The sequence below is a fragment of the Oncorhynchus keta genome, chromosome 3 (genome assembly GCF_023373465.1).
Source record: "Oncorhynchus keta strain PuntledgeMale-10-30-2019 chromosome 3, Oket_V2, whole genome shotgun sequence".
NCBI lineage: Eukaryota > Metazoa > Chordata > Actinopteri > Salmoniformes > Salmonidae > Oncorhynchus > Oncorhynchus keta.
In genome coordinates, this window is record NC_068423.1 from 17810790 (window position 1) to 17832105 (window position 21316).

Consider the following 21316-nt stretch of genomic DNA (forward strand, 5'->3'; position numbering starts at 1 on the left):
TTAGAAGTCTGGAACTGTTACATTGTGTTTGGGGTTTTGTTGTAGTACTACGCTGCAGATGGGATGATGGTCATGTCGCTCGGGGGGGGGTCATGTCTAATGATCTGTTTGTCTCCGTGTTGTCAGTACGCACAGGGCCAGTATAGTGTAAATACGCCACCCCCCATCCGCACTGCTGTGTTTTGATGTGTACGTCCTGACCTCGCTGGTGGCAGTGGCTCATCAGAGAGAGAAAACAAAGACATCTGTTTTCTCAGGCCCCTGCGCGCCCCTGTCCAACGGGGAGCCGCGGGGGTTAAAAAACTCTACTGTTAGGAGCTCTGGGGATAAGCGATGCTCTCACCAGCCACTACCACATGTAATCAGAGCAGTATGAGACACAGACAGACGACACTACACTGTACTGTAACTGCACTGAACCGGTGGGATTCCTCCTGTGAAATAACTGTCATGTTGGTGAAAATTCCTCTTTAACCGCAAAGCACTTTGACTTTGGATGTGTGTGATGGATGGTTTACATTCATGTTTTGTGTCCTGCTGTGTGTGGGCGAGAGAAGAACAGGAGGCTCAAACTCCCAGCTCTTTGTTTACAGAATCTGCATTGCATTGTGGTATTCGTGGGGGACCAATGTTTTCCTCGGAATGGCATTTCCCCAATTCCCAGCATTGCAAGCAAGCTATCTGATATGGGATGGAGTTCTTCCCAGTTTAGCACTTATGGTTTGACAAGGAAGACTCAATGTGAAACCATTGACTAACATCACATTGAAAGCAGTCTGTTGATTAAATAAAGCTGGTCTGCCTGACTCCCTCCCTCAAAATTGATGGTTCTGTTTCTCAGATAACATCCTAGATGATAAACCAGACGGGAAGTCCCCGGGTGACAAGGATGATCATCCCATCATTGATGAGATGCCCAAGAGGATGAAGAAAGCAGACAATGCTGTAACCCAGAGCAAAGGGAAGGTTGGTTTCACCTCTAACCCTTGACCTCTAGTCTCTGAACCAAGAGAGACCATTGAGAACTAGGAGACACCAGATTTGACAAATGCACCGGAAATGTTTTTATTCTTGGAAGTAATCCCAGATGGAGTGACTGACTCTGCTCCTACCCCAGGTATTTGACATGGAGCTGGGAGAAGAGTTCTATCTCCCCCAGAACAAGAAGGAGAGTCGACAGATCGCTCAGGAGCTCTCTGACCTCGTCATCTACTGCCAGGCCGTCAAGTTCCCTGGTAGTCCTCCTTTCATTTCATTTACTTTACTGTATGGCTCATTCCAGCATAGAAATGGTTTATGTTCAAAATGTTGTGCGCTTGCTTATTCCTAGAGTGTTTTTATTCTGCCTGGTGATTTTTCAATCGTGAGGGATACAGATTAAAAGTTCACAAAGGAATAAAATACAGGTCTATGAATTGATGGTAAATTAGAATCAGGTGCACATCTGCTAGGGGTATACTTCTCCAGAGCGCAGCCAGAACAAACAAGCAACATTAAACCAGCGAGAGGAGGAGAGTTGGTGCCCTTGTCTTACACTCTCGTCTGGGGCTCTCTTTCTGTGTGTGTGTCCATCTGTCTTGTGTGGGAAACAGGCCTCTCCACCCTCTCTCCTTCGGCTTCTGGCAGAAGAAAAGACAGAAAGAGCAGGAAGTCCATCTTTGGCACGGTTCCTGGTCGTAGCGGAGGCAGCCCCGGGGAGGCGGTGACGCTGGGCCGGACCCCAGGGAAGGGTACGTATGGCCGGGCCTTTCCCCATGACCCAGACCCCTAGACCTGGAGCTGGGGGACGGGATGTGATGGGACAGGGAAGGACACCCACATAGTCGGACTACACCCCATGGGAACCAGCCTGTTAACTTTTCCATACTTAAAATGGCCCTCTAAAAGTGATGTAATCAAAAGTATACTGAAAGATGCTGAGAGGAGCTGTCGTGACATTTGTAAAGGGTTTGTAGAAGGGTTGAAATGGGATTTTCTTTTTGGAGTCCCCTGTTCTTTCTGTCTCAGCACTGAGGCTTGGCAGAGCGTTTGAATAGTATTGTAGCTAAGGCCTCTTTCATGATCAATGAGAACACTAAGGAAGTTACGATTAGTATTATTTAAATGTCCTACCTAATGAAATGTTAGTGTTACATTGTCTTTAAGGTCCTGGAAAAAAGCTTTTTTTAAATGTGTTCAAATCGTTATTTGATCTGACCTGACACAGTTATTGCTCTTGATAAACGTATCAGAATGAGTATCAGAATTAGTATCAGTGTCAGAATCAGTATTTGTATTAGTATTATAATCATAATCAGTATTAGTATTAGTGTCAGAATCAGTATTAGTGTCAGAATCAGTATTAGTGTCAGAATCAGTATTAGTATTATAATCAGTATTGGTATTATAATCGGTATTAGTATCAGAATGGGAATCTGCTAAATGACTTGCTAGGTTGTAAATGTACATTTGTCCGTCTGACTGACCTCCAGGTGGTGTGGAGGCCATGCGTCTGGGCTGGGAGGAGCAGACGTCGCCCGTACTCAGCCCCAGCGCGTCACTGAGCGCCATCATCCGCACTCCCAAGTGCTACCACATCTCCTCGGTGAACGAGAACGCTGCCAAGCGCCTCTGCCGTCGCTTCTCCCGGAAGCTGATCCAGCACACCACCTGCCAGCTGCTAAGGACCTACCCGGCCGCCACGCGCATCGACTCAGCCAACCCCAACCCTCTGCCCTTCTGGCTCCACGGCATGCAAGTGGTGGCCCTCAATTATCAGACTGACGGTAAGGTGATGGAGTGGAGGTTTACTGAGAGGGTCGGTACAGGTTAGTCCCTGGATGAGACTATGCTCAATTGTGATTCTTCATTGAAATTATTATTTTTAAAATTGTCCAGGACCTTGGCTGGGACTTTATCAGGAAGTAACCCATGAAGTCTATAACTAGGGCTCTTGAGTTCTTCCCTGGTCAGGTGACATGGTAATAAAAAACTCAGGGCCCTACTTCTTGAACTCAATTAACTTTTCATGAATCTCTAGTTGCTTACTCATTGGAAATGGCGTGGGCAGGGTACATTACAGTATCACCCTGTGGAGATGTATTGGAGAAACACTGGCAGGGTTGTGCTCGCATGCATGTCATGTCATTTCTCTGTAAGGGGGCGCTCTGACCTTGGCAGCACCTAGTCCACTCAGTACACTGAACATGGTTGTGATACTGATGGGCCTGATGCATTTTATGGGGTTTGTCTGTTTTACACTAATTTACAAAGCTTGGACGCAGCTTTGCAAGCTGATATGTTTTTCCACTCACCTGTGCCAATTCAGCGTTTCCAAACAAAAATGATGTTAAGTGATGCTTGTGGAACAATGGATTTAGAGTGGAAAGTCTGCAATTTTTTTTCCTTCTCTCCTTTTCTCCCCTCTTTCACTCACTTTCTCCATCTCTACCTCTGCTTGCTCTCTGCTCTGCTTGCTTTCTGCTCTGCTTGCTCTCTTCTCTGCTCGCTCTCTCTCTGTTCGCTCTCTGCTCTGCTCGCTCTCTGCTCGCTCTCTGCTTGCTCTCTGCTCGCTCTCTGCTTGCTCTCTGCTCGCTCTCTGCTCTGCTCGCTCTCTGCTCTGCTCGCTCTCTGCTCTGCTCGCTCTCTGCTCTGCTCGCTCTCTTCTCTGCTCGCTCTCTTCTCTGCTCGCTCTCTGCTTGCTCTCTGCTCGCTCTCTGCTCTGCTCGCTCTTCTGCTCTGCTCGCTCTCTTCTCTGCTCGCTCTCTTCTCTGCTCGCTCTCTTCTCTGCTCGCTCTCTTCTCTGCTCGCTCTCTTCTCTGCTCGCTCTCTTCTCTGCTCGCTCTCTGCTCTGCTCGCTCTCTGCTCGCTCTCTTCTCTGCTCGCTCTCTGCTCGCTCTCTTCTCTGCGCGCTCTCTGCTCTGCTCGCTCTCTTCTCTGCTCGCTCTCTGCTCTGCTCGCTCTCTGCTCTGCTCGCTCTCTTCTCTGCTCGCTTTCTTCTCTGCTCGCTCTCTTCTCTGCTCGCTCTCTGCTCTGCTCGCTCTCTTCTCTGCTCGCTCTCTGCTCGCTCTCTGCTCTGCTCGCTCTCTGCTTGCTCTCTGCTCTGCTTGCTCTCTGCTCTGCTTGCTCTCTGCTCTGCTTGCTCTCTGCTCTGCTCGCTCTCTGCTCTGCTCGCTCTCTGCTCGCTCTCTGCTCTGCTCGCTCTCTGCTCGCTCTCTGCTTGCTCTCTGCTCTGCTCGCTCTGCTCGCTCTCTTCTCTGCTCGCTCTCTGCTTGCTCTCTGCTCGCTCTCTGCTCTGCTCGCTCTCTTCTCTGCTCGCTCTCTGCTCTGCTCGCTCTTTTCTCTCTCTCTCTCTAGACCTGCCCATGCAGTTGAACACAGCTCTGTTTGAAGCAAATGGGCATTGTGGTTACGTTCTGAAACCTCCAGTGTTGTGGGATCGCTGCTGTCCCCTCTACCAGCAACTCTGCCCCCTGGAGAGAGATGTAGAGAGCATGAGCCCAACACTCTATTCTCTGACGGTGAGCACTCACGCACACCTCTCTATGTTTTTGGACTGCAAACAGGGTTTTTTATACTCCAGCATTTTGGATTTGACAGTACGGAATGTCACCTTTTATTAGAGTGTATTTTCATACATCTCTGTTTTACCGTTTAAGAATGAAAGCACTTATGTATCTAGGTCCCCCCATTTGAAGGGCATTAAGTAGTCAAAGGTTTAGTATTAAGATCAATGTTCAGTTTGTTTTGGTTATGTTTTAGATTATAGTTTGTCCAATAGGAATTGACTGGACGTGGATATATGGATGGGACTGTACATGGACGCATGTACACACACACACACACACACACACACACACACACACACACACACACACACACACACACACACACACACACACACACACACACACACACACACACACACACACACACACACACACACACACACACACACACACACACACACACAGTGCTCTGGGAGTACACACACAATCTCTCCCCCTCTAGGGATACCCAGATACTCAACCCAACAAAAACTAGAATGTAGCCAAACGCACTTCAATATGACCTATGTACTGGTTTCTCCCACTAACTACCCTTCTGGGTATTAACACACACTTACCCAAGGTCGCTGATTCAAACCAGCGACCTTTCAGATACTGGCCCAACGTGCTTAACCACTAGGCTGACAGAAGTATTATAAAGTACTAAGTAAATAAGTCATGTATCTGTATTAAAGTGCTTTGAGATGATTCAATTCACTTTTGACATGGAGTAAAGATGTCCTCCCCATTCTCTGTCAGATTGTGTCGGGGCAGAACGTGTGCCCTGCCAACAGCGCGGGCAGCCCCTGTGTGGAGGTGGACGTGCTGGGCATGCCCGTGGACTGCTGCCACTTCCGCACCAAGCCCATCCACCGCAACACGCTCAACCCCATGTGGTCAGAGCACTTCCTGTTCCATGTGCACTTTGAGGACGCCTGCTTCCTGCGCATCGCTGTGGTTGAGAATAACAGCTCCCAGACCACCGCTCAAAGGACGCTGCCTCTACGGGCCTTCAAACCAGGTGAGGAAGAGGAGGAGGGGAATAGAGGAGGAAGAAAGTGATTCATTTAAACTGTTCTATTTTCACTTTAAATATTCCTGACAAATGTTCTCAAGCGACAGCATGAAACCTATCAATAGGCTATTTGTCCACACGCTATGTAGCAAAACGCTACTGTATTTATCAACATGCTATGTTGCAACACACTATGTACAGAGTAGGCTAGCAGCTATAGCATGACATGTGGCCAGGTTAATACACTTCTACTCCCTGTTGTTAATATCTGTGGTTGGTTGTGTATTGTTCCAGGTTACAGGCACATCCAGCTGAGGACACAGCACAACGAGCCCCTGGAGGTGTCCAGTCTGTTCGTCTACAGCCGCAGAGTAGAGGAGAGCTCCACCGGCACAGCCCTGCCTGCTGCCATGGTAACACACGCTCACACCCCACTAGGGAAGGAACATCTAGGGATTACTTAGATTTTTTTGGAGCTCGTCGAACAGCATCCAATGAGCTAATTAGCTAGCAACCTTAAAGTGCATGTGAGGACTGTGTAAAATAGTCTGTCTTATCTATCTGTATGGAACACTGTATCCCTGGCAGCTGTTCAGTTCTGAGGAGCGGAGGACAGCCCAGCAGCACCAGGTGACAGTCCATGGTGTCCCAGGTCCAGAGCCTTTCACTGTAGTGTCTGTGAAGCAGCAGACCACCGTCAGACAGCTACTGGATACGGTCAGTCCCAGCCCTCCCACCCACCCACAGACTGACGCACGCCCACACACACCTGCCACACTCTGTTCAAAGTGGCTCATGGATTTCCCCTCTCCCAACTTTAGTTACCGACGTCCACAGAAGGTGCCGGTGAGTACTTCCTGTGTGAGGAGAAGGTGCCTCTGGTGAAGGAGCGCAGTGACAGTAAGCGGTGTCCTCAGCAGCGCCCCCTAGCCTCCGAGGAGGAGATCGTCAGGGTGGTCAACAGCTGGCAGGCTGAAGAGGGATATGTGGGAAGAATCTACCTTAAAACCAAGGAAGAGGTGCCACTTTTTTAATCAACACTGTTCTAGAGTCAAGATATTTATTTGAGAAATAGGTCAAGCCCATTCATTTTCAAACAAATCGTATATTTTTTTGTTCTATAGAATTGTTATGAATTTCTTCATGTTCTAAGGCCCCCCTCTTGTGGACATGTTCTGAATTACACACCACTTTACTTTCATACAGGGGAAAGTCTCAATAACGAAACAATTTGAATAATGAAATGCTGTGTTGGCAGAACCTGAACTATAAGAACAGAGTGGTGGAGAGAGTGGAGGAGGGCGTGGAGAGGGTGGTAGCAGGGGAGGACGACACCTTCTTCGTCCAGGTGCACGACGTGTCCCCAGAACAACCTCACACAGTCATTAGAGCCCCTCGATACAGCACGGCGCAGGACATCATCCAGCAGGTGATGATGTGGCGCTGCACATTAAAAACAGTAATCACAGGAGACTGGCTTTTATATGCATATTTTCTGACATCAATTCATGCACTAAACCGGTGTATGCGATTCAGAACAAGTCAAACCTACAGATACACATGAATGAATGAACTGTTGACAGCTGATTTTGAAATGGCTTTGGACTGAAAGGACATGGTCGTTGTTAAAGAAAAAGATCTTTCCTCGGGTCTCCTTTACAGACGCTGAGCAAAGCCAAGTACTCCCTGAGCATTCTGAGTAACACTAACCCCAGTGACTATGTGTTGGTGGAGGAGGTGTCGAAGGAGGCCAGCAGTAAGAAGTCTTCTCAAGCTAAGCCCTTCCAGAGGGTCCTCCTGGACCAGGAGTGTGTGTACCAGGTCCAGGGCCGCTGGAGGGGCGCAGGGAAGTTCATCCTCAAGCTCAAAGAACAGGTACACAGGTTTGGAGGGAAGGAATGAACTGTGCCAGTGTGTGTGTATATATGTATTAGTGTATATCTCTACTAATTGTAGAGAAATGACTTCTAAAAATAAAAAGAGCTGAATCTGAACTTGAAAAAGAAGCATGTAATAACTGAAACGTGTGTAAATGATACAATTATGCCAATGTTTGAGAGACCCAAGTTCATATGAGCAGCAATAATCTTTCTCGCTCTTATCAGGTATAACACTGACTGTTGTGTGTGCGTGTGTGTGTGTGTGTGTGTGTGTGTGTGTGTGTGTGTGTGTGTGTGTGTGTGTACTCAGATGGCCCGTGAGGACAAGAGGAAGGGCATCTCGTTTGCCAGCGAGCTGAAGAAGCTGACGTGTCGCAGCCGGTGCATCCCGGCTCCAGCCGCCCAGGAGAGCAGTCACAGTAAGGATGAGAACTGCAGGGCAGCATGCAATGTGCCTCTGACTGAGACCCGTGAGTGAGAGACGTTCGGTCGGCAGTGTGTGCATAGAGTCCCCAGAAGGTACGGAAGTCCCTACAGTTTCCTGTTGTCTTTACAGCTAGGGCTTGTCCTTCTTCTTCGTGTCTTCCATAGTCAGTTTTCTTTCTTCAATTCCTTAACTTCTGACATCTTCCTTTGTTTACACCACGCCATATATTTAATGAGATACTTTATCACCCCACAAATTAGCATAAACGTGTCACCCAGGGACCAGTAAGGGTATGATTTACGGCTGTTGGGTTGCTGTGTTTAACAAGGCTGTGGAGTGCCAACGGGTTTATAGATATGAGGTGTGGTTAAGTGTGAGTGTAATATTCTAAACCGGAATGCAATAACACCAGCAGCACTCCATAACATGTCTAAATAATCTATTTCTCTCTGTAGTGTTTTGCATCTTGGCTACAATGTGCTTTATTTCAATACTGTTTGTGTGTTATTACATTATACTGTAGTATGACATCTACAGATACACAGTATTTTTGTGTGGACAATGACACGGGCAATTGCGTATTGCATCATGCATCTAAAGTCTTCTCTACTATACACAGAGTGTATGTCTGTGTCGTCCTGTTGTCCATGTCTTCTCTCTAACCCCTGACTTCCGTCTCTCCCTTCGCAGGGTCTCTCTCTGCAGGACTCGAGGCCTGGGTGAGGGAGGGCCGGGCTGAGGCAGAGAGGCTCCTCCTGGGGGGCGGGGCCCACACCGGCTATGTGACCCCTTCTACTTGGTCCCTCCCTCTGCTGAGGAACTGGAAGATTCACAAATGAAGCTAGGTCCCCTCCACCACCCTAGAGAGCACCTGTGTTCCTGAACACACCATGATGAGTCGAGTTACTCCCTCCCATGCGTGAAGAGCTTCCCCCAGAAAGTCCCACCCAGACTGGCTGGTTGATTTGGAATGGCGGCTCCAGGATGACGGTTCTGAGTGAAGGAAGACCTCGTCATCTACAGGGTCGTTAGCCGTCCCCCCTCTACCTGGGTCATATTCATTAGGGTACGCTGTAGCGGAGCATTTTGCAACGGAAAATTAAACAAATGTTTCTTACTGGACAAGTTTAGGTAGTCCCTCTGTTTTAGTTTTCTTCCGTTTGGTGCCCAATGAATACACCCTTGAAGTGACGCCCAGGGATGAGGTAGCAATGTTGAGGAGACAGATACTGGATGTAGCAGCCAGCCTAACCCGGTTCAGCCTGGTTTCTTTGAGAATGAATACCCACAGCTGAGTCATGCCCTTGCTGTATGTCGGCTGGTGTTGAATGTCTGCATTGAATCCAGACAGCGTATGTCGTTGTGGTGCGGGAGGCAGCTATAACTGCGGCTCGCAGCCTTTCTCCTGCTAAGAATGAGGGCATTGTGAATGTGGCCAACAAGCTGGCTTGTTGTATGATTCCCTTTGTGACCCAGTTTTCACAGTACTGTAATTTCTAACACATAGTTGTGTATTTGGAGATGTTCAGTGTTGCACGTAGCTGTTCTGCTGTTACGCTCAGTACTTGCTCTCTCTACTTTGAGGGTGAATCATTGTTTGATATGAAGTTGTGAGGTCACCTTGAATGGGTTTCCACCTCAATGTGATTTTGGCTTCAAATTCAAACATTGCATCAGGTCAAAGTTGAGAACCACCTCTTGAATGTCAAACGCAAGAGAGTTTTTCGAATCCCCAGATATAATTATTTTCGTTAACATAAAAATCTCAAGTGTAGTTTTAATGTAATGTTATTGATTTCTTTCTATTGGAGCACATAACCAGCATAACAAGGTCAGTACAGGGTTTTAGACTTTTCTGATATTGTTCCCAATTTATTGATTGGCATATTGATTGCAGACCCTCAGCATTATCTAGTAACATTTGTTTGAATTGTTTGCTGATGAAATTGATTAAAGTAGTAAACCGTAGTCTACTAACGGCTCTTGTCAATCTGGATTGCTGAAGCGTTAGATTGCGAGATCGAAATTGAAACGTCCTTTCGCTAACACGTGAACTTTTGCCTTTTAAATTTCAGTCGCGATACGGATTGACTCGAACCCTCAAGTGTTTTAACCGATGTCCATTTCAACCAGTTGTCAGAAACATTGTTTAATCGGGGCCCATGTTGTTTCCCTCCTTGGTTTGGACTGTGGATCACAGTGTGAGAGACATGTATAACAAAGTCATTGTCTGTACTTTTTCCCAACTTAGTACATGTTTTAAAATATGAAGGTTTGGCATTTTCTAATTCATTCTTTATGTTGTACTTTGTGTGTGTATCTTGTCTGATGGTTGGTACTGCCCAGATGTCCACTTCCTCAGGGCATTACAGATCTAGATACATATTTCAGCCTCTCCCCTGGGTCCATACAGTCTCACAGCAGACAAAGTGATGGGCTTTTATGCAGCCGCTGTATGAGATCTGTAGATGCTACAGTACTTAAATGTCCAATATCATCAAATTAGCAACCAATCAACTACAACTTTCCATCATGACAATATTATGGAAAAAGTATCAACAGACTGCATTATAACTATCATTTTTTACCAAGGTTTTTCTTTTGGTATGTTTTGTCACCCCTTTTATTTTGAAAAAAAAAGTTTTAATTTGACTTGGTTGACTATGGCCTCTGGCTCTTCATTCAGTTTTGAGTAATAAAATCCAAACAGTAATTTTACCTTATGAGGATTGTAATGCCAATGACATTTGGCTGACAATGTAAAAATAATTTGCTTTTTGAAGGGGTCAAATTTCTTTCTCTTCACCTTTTAGACCTGAGTTGTAATATAACATGAATATTGTTGTCGAGATGTTTTGTATGTTATATTTATTTGATTGTGTAGCCCTGGTTGGTTCTTTCCTTTATTATTTTGTGTACAAAGCTCTTATCGAGTTTTTCCTGCAAGTAGAAAAAATATTTGAATTGTCTTAATTTATTTGAAGGCGTGGAGGAAAAATGCTTTCACTGCTGTGACTAACTTTATATTTGTAATTGAAATATGTACTTTTAACATGGAGGCTTTAATATATAGCTAGTATTAGTTATTCTGCTGCTTTTCATGTAATGTTTCTTAGTGTCAATGCTGAACATTTAACGTTTGTCAAGTTGTGTCAAGCGCATACCGTTATGGTAAATGTAATTTCAGCGACTAAACATTTCCACATTTATGTTTTTAGCTCTTGGAGTCTCACCCCCATGATGAATGTCATAGTAACGTGTTCACTTCATGTGATGTGACCGTCGGGGGACTACTGTCTTAATTACTTGGGACTATTAATTGTTCTATATTATGACCACAATAAAATCATTAGTCATATTTCATGTTTGGATTACTTGGTCTAGTAAAAGGCATAAACTGATGCACACCCCAAAAATGTTTTGTAGAGGTGCTGATTATTGGAGAGTAAACTATAAAAGTAATGTTTTACACTATGCTCCCAAACATTTTAGTGGGTATAGCAACCTACAGTGCTGTCAAAGTATTCACACCTTGATGTTTACATTTGGTTACAGCCTGAATTTATAATTGATTGATTATTGTGTCACTGGCCTACACACAATACCCCATAATGTCAAAGTGAAATGTTTTTTCCCCAACATTTTTACAAATGAAAAGCTTAAATGTTTTAAGTCAAGCATTCAACCCCTTTGCCACGGCAAGCCTTAAGTTCAGGAGTAAACATTTTCTTAAGTCACAAGTTGCATGGACTCTGTGTGCAATTTAACGTGAGTTTTGAATGACTACCTCATCTCTACCCAACACCTACAATTATCTGTAAAGTCCCTCAGTTGAGCAGGGAATTTCAACCACAAAGACCAAGGAGGTTTACTAATGCCCCAAATGTCACCTATTGGTAGATGGGTAAAAGACATTGAATATCCCATTGAGCATGATGAAGTTATTCATTGATTTGTATGGTGTATCAATACACCCTGTCACTAGAAAGATACAGTCATCCTTCCTAACTCAGTTGCCGGAGAGGAAGGAAACCGCTCAGGGATTTCGCCATGAGGCCAATGGTGTGTTTAATGGATGGCTGTGATGGCAGAAAACTGAGGTTGGATCAACATTGTAGTTACTCCACAATACTAACCTAATTGACAGTGACAAGCCTGTACAGAATAAAAAAATATTCCAAAACATGCATCCTGTTTGTAATAAGGCACCAAAGTAATACTGCAAAAAATGTGGCAAAGCAATTTCTCTTGAATAATGTTGTAGTGGTGTCTGCATCATGTTATAGGTATTCTTGTAATCCTTAAGGCCTGGGGAGTTTTTCAGGAAGAAAAATTAACGGAATAGAGCTAATCAAAGGCAAAATCCTACAGGAAAATTTGGTTTCAGTCTGCTTTCCACCAGACACTGGGAGATGAATTTACCTTTCAGCAGGACAATAACCTAAAACGAGCCCAAATCTACTGGTGTTGATTGCCAAGTTGCAAGAATTAAATGGTTGTCTAGCAATGATCAACAACCAATTGAGTTAAGAATGTTGACAATTATAAATGGGCAAATAATGTACCATCCAGGTGTTAAAAGCTCTTAGAGACTTACCCAGAAAGACTCAAAGCTGTTATCACTGCCAAAGGTGATTCTAACATGTATTGACTCAAGGGTGTGAATACATCTGCATTTCATTTTCAATATATTTGATAACATTTCTAAAAACGTGTTTTCACTTTGTCATTATGGGGTATTGTGTGTAGATGGGTGAGAGGAAAACATATTTAATGCATTTTGAATTCAGGCTGTAACACAAAATGTGGAATAAGTCAAGGGCTATGAATACTTTCTGAAGGCACTGTATAACCATGAAATGTTTGGGTGCATAATTAGTGTGCAACTTTCTTTCTGTGAAGACATTACTCTGAGATTGAGGTTTATAAAGGGGTGTACAGGACTGTAGGGAAATGAGTAATCAATGGGGCAGGTGGTTTAACGCAACATTACTTTAATGTTCTTCGACACTTAACTGTATCAAATGTTTTTGTATATTCTCAGGTGTCAAAAGTGTCTGAACATCAGCAAAGAGAATGATTAAAAAGCAATGTCAAACAGAAACCAGTTCGCGGTTGTTATTTTACAGTCCATTTAAATGAAATACAGGCAAAAGAAGGGAGGTGTGAAGTGTTATGTGCTGAAATCCATCGACATAGGATCCTCTTCCTCCGTTGAGAGAACACGATCAATCGGCTTTGCCGATCGTGAAATAATCCTGGGACAGACATTGCAGAGGTAGGAGACAAAGACAACTCACTTAAAGGAAATTCCTGCATCATACCGGGATGATTTCTGTATTTTGAAAGTTACATATCTTGAAAACATGATTGCTGACAAAAGCTAAAGATTCTGGGACTATATCAACAATGGACTAATGAAACAGTTTTTGGGTGGAGTATTCCTGTAAGTGGGGCCTAATAACATTGTGGAATATATATATATATTTTTCACCTTTATTTAACCAGGTATGCCAGTTGAGAACAAGTTCTCATTTACAACTGCAACCTGGCCAAGATAAAACAAAGCAGTGCAACAAAAACACGAGTTACACATAAAACAACGTACAGTCAATAACACAATAGAAAAATCTATGTACAGTGGGTGCAAATGTAGAATAGTAGGGAGGTAAGGCAATAAATAGGCCATGGAGGCGAAATAATGACAATTTAGCATTAACATCAGAGTGATAGATGTGCTGATGATGATGTACAAGTTGAGATACTGGGGTGCAAAAGAACAAGAGGGTAAATAACAATATGGGGATGAGGTTATTGGGTGTGCTACAGGTTGTGTACAGGTACAGTGATCCGTAAGCTGCTCTGACAGCTGATGCTTAAATTTAGAGGGGGAGATATAAGACTCCAGCTTCAGTGATTTTTGCAATTTGTTCCAGTCATTGGCAGCAGAGAACTGGAAGGAAAGGCGGCCAAAGGAAGTGTTGGCTTTGGGGATGATCAGTGAAATATACCTGCTGGTGCGCGTGCTACGGGTGGGTGTTACTATGGTGACCAGTGATCTGAGATAAGGCCGGGCTTTACCTAGCAAAGACTTATAGATGACCTGAAGCCAGTGGATTTGGCGAGAAATATGTAGCGAGGGCCAGCCAACGAGAGCATACAGGTCGCAGTGGTGGGTAGTATATGGGGCTTTGGTGACAAAACAGATGGCACTGTGATAGACTACATCCAGTTTGCTGAGTAGAGTGTTGGAGGCTATTTTGTAAATGACATCGCCGAAGTCAAGGATCCGTAGGATAGTCAGTTTTACGAGGGTATGTTTGGCAGCATGAGTGAAGGAGGCTTTGTTTGCGAAATAGGAAGCCGATTCTAGATTTCATTTTGGATTGGAGATGCTTAATGTGAGTCTGGAAGGAGAGTTTACAGTCTAACCAGACACCTAGGTATTTGTAGTTGTCCACATATTCTAAGTCAGAACCGTCCAGACTAGTTATGCTAGTCGGGCGGGCGGATGCGGGTAACAATCGGTCGAAGAGCATGCATTTAGTTTTCCTAGCATTTAAAAGCAGTTGGAGTCCACGGAAGGGGTGTTGTATGACAGTGAAGCTCGTTTGGAGGTTTGCTAACACAGTGTCCAAAGAAGGGCCAGATGTATACAGAAAGGTGTTATCTGCGTAGAGGTGGGTCAGAGAATCACCAGCAGCAAGAGCGACATCATTGATATAAACAGAGAAAAGAGTCAGCCCAAGAATTGAACCCTGTGGCACCCCCATAGAGTGCCAGAGGTCCGGACAACAGGCCCTCCGATTTGACACACTGAACTCTTATCTGAGAAGTAGTTGGTAAACCAGGCGAGGCATTTATTCGAGAAACCAAGGCTATTGAATGTGCCGATAAGAATGCAGTGATTGACAGAGTCGAAAGCCTTGGCCAGGTCGATACATGGACAGGGAGGGAAGGGATGTACCTCTTTCTTTGTGGAAGGCGCTGCCACTGGAGGGTTGAAGGTCATGTCTTTAGCTCTGTAGTCCTCAAACAGCTCCACTGGGTGCCTGAGACGGGTCAAAAGTAATGTACACCATTCAATCATAATACACCCAAGAGACGCTAGGGCTTTTTATATACTGCACATGCACATGTCTTTGGTTAGCGTCTCCTATCTCAGCACTGTTGAGAAAGACTAGTCTTGTATGAGTATTTGTAAAAGAGCTGGAGGAGCAAAAAGGGCTTTTTATAGAGGATGAATGAAAGGTGAGATTTAAATTGATGGTGAAGAGGAGCCCCTGCACAGAGGTGAGCGGCAAACCTGACTACTGGGTGATAGTGTTTCTGCAACGCAACAACAACAACGCCATCAGCTATACCTGTGTGTGTTTTTCTGTGTGTGTGTTCGCTTTGTGAGTTTACCCTGAGTGTGTGTAGCTCCCACAGGGCAGTGTTCTGAGGGTTGCAGTACTCCGGCTCGTCCAGCTCAGGAAGGAACACCCCACTACCCTGAGCCTCATTGTCCAGGAGGATGTTACACTTGGGGAAGGTCTGGGAGAGAGAGGGGGAGCACAGCTTTCTTAAACCACAAACGTATGCTCTCACACACACTCTCTCTCCATCCATCACACAGACGGTAAACACTTACATGTATCAACATCTTGTTGGATGCCAGGATGCCCACGGTGGCGTTGGGCAGGGTGTGCAGACTGAGTGTGCTCAGTCTCTTGACGAAAGCTAAGGCGCGCTGCAGGTTCACCCGTTTCCTACGCTTGGTCAGCATCACGTCGAGACATGTGTTTGTTTGTTGTTGAAGTGTGGCAGGGCCACCAGCAGCTCACAGATGCAGTGGATGGCCACTTCAGCCAGGCCCTTATAGGACTGCAGAGACACACCGCCTCGCTGCGCTTTCTCTTCTTCTGCTTCCAGTCTACAGGGCAGGGCGTTCATATAGCTAATCGTTACAACCAACAGCAGCCAGTCATTATTAATATCAACCAGTCATAACAAGCACAACAATAAGTCACAACAAGTCATTAATATCAACCAGTCACAACAAGTCATTAATATCAACCAGTCACAACAAGTCATTAATATCAACCAGTCACAACAAGTCATTAATATCAACCAGTCACAACAAGTCATTAATATCAACCAGTCACAACAAGTCATTCATATCAACCAGTCACAACAAGTCATTAATATCAATAGATAAAAAGAAAAGTAGGTTCAGCGTGAGAGTGTGTCCATGTACCTTTGACTGCCTGCTCTAGGTTCTCCGGGTAGAACTTGTACTGGCTCACCAAGCCCTTCTCAAACTCCCTCAACTGCTGTGTCTCTTTCTTCACTTTTGAGGCTTTCTCTGTCTCTGTCAGGGGTCTTATCCTGTATGAGAGGACGATGTCCTTGAAGACCTCCATCAGAGAGAACATGACCAGCTTTCTGACCGCCACGGCCATGTAGGGGTCGGTCTCCATCAGCATGGATCACAGCTCTTGCAGCTTCTTGATCTGAACACAGACAGACAGTGGTTTCATACAGAAACCATCAAGGAGAACCAAACAAAACATTTCACAAGTCCCCTTCTATCTGCTGAGATTAATGGTCTATGTCACATAAGATGATACTTTAAATGTTCCTATGGGGACAAGGAAGTAACAGTAACCCAGGCAGCCTTACGTTGATGGTGGGTTCTGAGAGGATGTCTGATCCTAGACTGGCGATGCGTAGCATCCTGTCTGTCAGCTTCTGTGTGCGGAGCTTTAGCTGCTCCTGAGGGGTCAGGGCCAGCCCAGTCACAGCCTCATCCTCTGTGGACACACATCAGGGTTGATTTCATTACGCCTTGCAACATCTTGCAAAACGGAAACTGTTTAGCGTTTGAGAACCAAAACGGAAGCAAACAAAACGGGGCAGGACCTATCTGAATTTGTCCAATAGAAACGTTAATTTCCGTTTGCCGTTTCTGTTCTAACAGAAACAGCGTAATGAATACACCCCAGCAACATCAGAGTGAAGAACCCTATCTACTGACCAGGACTGGGCAACCAAGAGTTGGTCTTACAACGCATTCTACACAGAGAGGATGGCTGACTCAAGCCAAGAAGGGGTTCATGGGCTCCAAGCCAAGAAGGGGTTCATGTGCTCCAAGCCAAGAAGGGCATCTGCTTCCTCCTCAGCTTTTTTGGGTTCAACTGAAAGAGGCAAAACCATAAAACCAATTTGGATCAACAGAGTTGTAAATTCTAAAACGTTTTAACAATATTTACAATTGAGTCATTGAGCAGACACTCTTATCCAGAGATACTTACATTTAGTACAATATGACTTTGGTAAAAATGGACATTTTCTCTCTCCATTGCTCTCTCTCTTTCTCCATTGCTCTCTATCTCTCTCCATTGCTCTCTATCTCTCTCCATTCTCGCTCTCTCTCTCTCCATTGCTCTCTCTCTCTCTCCATTGCTCTCTCTCTCTCTCTCTCCATTGCTCTCTCTCTCTCCATTGCTCTCTCTCTCTCTCTCTCCATTGCTCTCTCTTTCTCCATTGCTCTCTCTCTCCATTGCTCTCTATCTCTCTCCATTGCTCTCTCTCTCTCCATTGCTCTCTCTCTCTCTCCATTGCTCTCTCTCTCTCTCCATTGCTCTCTCTCTCTCCATCTCTCTCTCTCTCCATTGCTCTCTCTCGCCATTGCTCTCTCTCGCTCTCTCTCCATTGCTCTCTCTCTCCATTGCTCTCTCTCCATTGCTCTCTCTCTCTCTCTCCATTCTCTCTCTCTCTCTCTCCATTGCTCTCTCTCTCTCTCCATTGCTCTCTCTCTCTCTCCATTGCTCTCTCTCTCCATTGCTCTCTCTCTCCATTGCTCTCTCTCTCTCCATTCTCTCTCTCCATTGCTCTCTCTCTCTCTCTCTCCATTGCTCTCTCTCTCTCCATTGCTCTCTCTCTCCATTGCTCTCTCTCTCTCTCTCTGTCTCCATTACTCTCTCTCTCTGTCTCCATTGCTCTCTCTCTGTCTCCATTGCTCTCTCTCTGTCTCCATTGCTCTCTCTCTCTCTCCATTGCTCTCTCTCTCTCTCCATTGCTCTCTCTCCATTGCTCTCTCTCCATTGCTCTCTCTCTCTCTCTCTCTCTCTCTCTCTCTCTGCTCTCTCTCTCTCTCCATTGCTCTCTCTCTCTCCATTGCTCTCTCTCTCTCTCCATTGCTCTCTCTCTCTCCATTGCTCTCTCTCTCCATTTCTCTCCATTCTCTCTCTCTCTCTCTCTCTCTCTCCCTCTCTCTCTCTCTCCATTGCTCTCTCTCTCTCCATTGCTCACTCTCTCTCTCTATTGAAGTTTCCCCCAAAAAATGTTTTACTTTCAAACATAATTAGACAATCCAGATATACAAAAACCTCATGCTTAGGGACATGTAATAAAATGCTGGGCAGACCATTATTTTGGATTCCATGGCTATGCCCCCATAGGATGTCAAAGCCCCCATCCACAGGGTACGAGTGGTTGATGAGCATGAAAACGATGTAAACCATACGCCAACCTCAGTCACCAGATCTCAACTCAATTGAACACTTATGGGAGATTCTGGCGTGGCCCCTGAGACAGCGTTTTCCACCACCATCAACAAAACACCAAATGACAGAATGTCTCATGGAAAAATGGTTTTGTATCCCTCCAATAGAGTTCCAGACACTTGTAGAATCTATGCCAGGGTGCGCTGAGGCTGTTCTGGCCCAACGCCCTGTTAAGACACTATGTTGGCGTTTCCTTTATTTTGGCAGTTACCTATAGCTATAGACAGATGGTACATCACACCATAACACTAAAAAGAAATCCTAACAGTCTAAAAACAGTATGGACTGTGTCATTTCCTCGATGACAGGTCTCTGGTGAGGAAGGAGGCTTAATCTGCTCCAGGTCATCTTCATCCATCATGTCAATTGGCAGGGACTCCACAAACTCCTCCTCCTCTTCATCCTTCAAGGCGGCAACTTTGATAGCTGCCTGGAGCTTCTTCTGCTCCTTGCGGTGTTTCTTGTCTGTGCTCTCCTTCTTGAACTGACGGTTCTTCAGCTTGTGGTCAAGCTTCACGTTGCTCGTCTTCAGGAGCCTGCGAAAGCTCCACTTCCTCTTTTTGCTCCTTGGCTGTTGATGACAAAAGGTCGTCACTGCTTTGTATTCAAAAGAACAACTTGGGTGATGAATTGGGATTGAATAGTCACTCGCTACAGTTTATTTTTTTTAAATGTTTTTATTTCACCTTTATTTAACCAGGTAGGCAAGTTGAGAACAAGTTCTCATTTGCAACTGCAACCTGGCCAAGATAAAGCATAGCAGTGTGAACAGACAACACAGAGTTACACATGGAGTAAACAATTAACAAGTCAATAACAAAAATTGGGGAGTCTATATACAATTGTGCAAAAGGCATGAGGAGGTGCGAATAATTACAATTTAGCAGATTAACACTGGAGTGATAAATGATCAGATGGTCATCTCCATTGATATTGGTGTGCTCAGAAAAGTAAATAAATAAAACAGTATGGGAATGAGGTAGGTGAAAATGGGTGGGCTATTTCCATTGACTATGTACAGCTGCAGCTCGGTTGCTGCTCAGATAGCTGATGTTTCCATTGCTGAGGGAGATAAAAGTATCCTCTTCCGATTTTTGCTTCGTTCCAGTCACAGGCAGCAGAGTACTCGAAAGGCTCGAATGAGGTGTTGGCTTTAGGGATGATCAATGAGATACACCTGCTGGAGCGCTCTCGGATGGGTGTTGCCATCGTGACCAGTGAACTGAGATTGCGGAGCTTTACCTAGCATGGACTTGTAGATGACCTGGAGCCAGTGGTCTGGCTCGAATATCTGCGAGGGCCAGCCGACTAGAGCATACATTGTCGCAGTGGTGGGTGGTATAAGGTGCTATAAGGTGCTTTAGTGACAAAACGGATGGCACTGTGATAGACTGCATCCAGTTTGCTGAGTAGAGTGTTGGAAGCTATTTTGCTAGATGACATCGCCATTGCTCTAGGATCTCAGTTTTCTATTGCTTCGGCGTGAGTGAAGGAGGCTTTGTTGTGGAATAGAAAGCCTCTCTTGATTTGATTTTCGATTGGAGATGTTTGCTGAGTCTCTTTGCTCTAGCCAGACACCTAGGTACTTATAGATGTCCACATATTCAAGGTCGGAACCATCCAGGGTGGTGATGCTAGTCTGGCATCGGGTGCTCAGCGATTGGTTGAATTGCATGCATTTGGTTTTACTAGAGTTTAAGAGCAGTTGGAGGCCACGGAAGGAGTGTTGTATGGCATTGAAGCTCTTTGGAGGTTAGCTAGCACAGTGTCCAATGACTCTCCATTGCTAGAATGGTGTCTCTCTCTAGAGGTGGATCTCGCCCGCAGCATGAGCAACATCATTGATATATACAGAGAAAAGAGTCGGCCCGAGAATTGAACCCTGTGGCACCGTCATAGAGACTGCCAGAGGACCGGACGGCATGCCCTCCGTTTTGACACACTGAACTCTGTCTGCAGATCAACAGCAGGTAAAATGGCGTTGACTAGGCAACGGGGCCAACAGATAAAACAAACAAGCAGAATGGAGTACCGTGATTAATGGACAGTCCAGCGTGCATCAGCTATGTGGCCAAGAGATCAGTGTCCAGGGGGCAGCGGTGGATGGGGCAGGGAAGCTGGACTGGCAAAAGTGTTTCCAGGTTTCAAAAAACTAACAATGACTGAATAGCAAAAAGCTCAGTTAGCTGGACATGTTCTAAAATGTGTTCTAAAAAATTAAAAATAATAGCGATTCCGTATCACATTGGGTGAGGCAGGTTTCCGGGAGGTATAAACAAATTAAAAATCAAAAAGAGATAGAAAGTAAATATGGGCCTGTGCTAGCAAGCTAACAGTAGTGTGTTGTGAAATCTGTTGTGAATGTATTGTAATGTTTTTCAAATTGTATAACTGCCTTGGTTTGGCTGGACCCCATGAAGAGTTACCGTGCAACTGCAGCTAATGGGGATCCATAATAATAAATACAGTAGCTGAATGTATGGCAGCAGATAGCCTAGTGGTCAGCATTGGGCCAGTAGATGAAAGGTTGCTAGATCTAATCCCTGTTGCCGACAAGGTAAACATCTGTCGTTCTGCCCCTGAACAAGGCAGTTAACCCACTGTTCCCAGGCCGTCGTTGTAAATAAGAATTTGTTCTTAACTGACTTGCCTAGTTAAATAAAACGAAAATGTCTATCAATGGGACTATTGGTGTGGATATTAGTATAATGGTGAGTTACATTAGTAGACCAAATGTTCTGTTCAGTGAAAAGCCATTGACTGCTGAGAAACTGCACATACATTCTGTTGTGCTACTAGTACAGATTGTCAAGTTATCTAGCGACCATCTATAACAAGAGGTACTTGCCGGAGCCATCGTAAAGGACTTCTTCTTTAAAGGATGGGGTGCCTGTTTGAATCGATATATAGTTGATTAT

At 45.1% G+C, this 21316-nt stretch overlaps 1 protein-coding gene and 1 pseudogene across 10 annotated transcripts in view; one reads left to right on the forward strand and one right to left on the reverse strand.

The window, feature by feature from the left end:
- Positions 1-11206, forward strand: part of LOC118368161 (1-phosphatidylinositol 4,5-bisphosphate phosphodiesterase epsilon-1-like) — a 77627-nt gene extending 66421 nt beyond the window's left edge. For 9 of the 10 annotated variants that reach the window (XM_035751991.2, XM_035752018.2, XM_035752000.2 and 6 more), the window contains 13 exons: positions 842-966; positions 1118-1235; positions 1593-1730; positions 2472-2765; positions 4336-4499; positions 5286-5547; positions 5836-5954; positions 6130-6258; positions 6363-6560; positions 6800-6970; positions 7204-7416; positions 7732-7840; positions 8539-11206. In XM_035751991.2, coding sequence (XP_035607884.1) covers positions 842-966; positions 1118-1235; positions 1593-1730; positions 2472-2765; positions 4336-4499; positions 5286-5547; positions 5836-5954; positions 6130-6258; positions 6363-6560; positions 6800-6970; positions 7204-7416; positions 7732-7840; positions 8539-8687 — 2189 coding nt within the window. In that variant the 3' untranslated portion in view covers positions 8688-11206. Of the gene's footprint in view, positions 1-841; positions 967-1117; positions 1236-1592; positions 1731-2471; positions 2766-4335; positions 4500-5285; positions 5548-5835; positions 5955-6129; positions 6259-6362; positions 6561-6799; positions 6971-7203; positions 7417-7731; positions 7941-8538 lie in introns of all 10 variants that reach the window. The other variant, XM_035752036.2, reaches the window with a different exon arrangement.
- Positions 11207-12956: 1750 nt separating this feature from the next.
- On the reverse strand, positions 12957-21255 carry LOC118363392 (nucleolar complex protein 3 homolog; annotated as a pseudogene).
- Between the last annotated feature and the right edge of the window lie 61 nt (positions 21256-21316).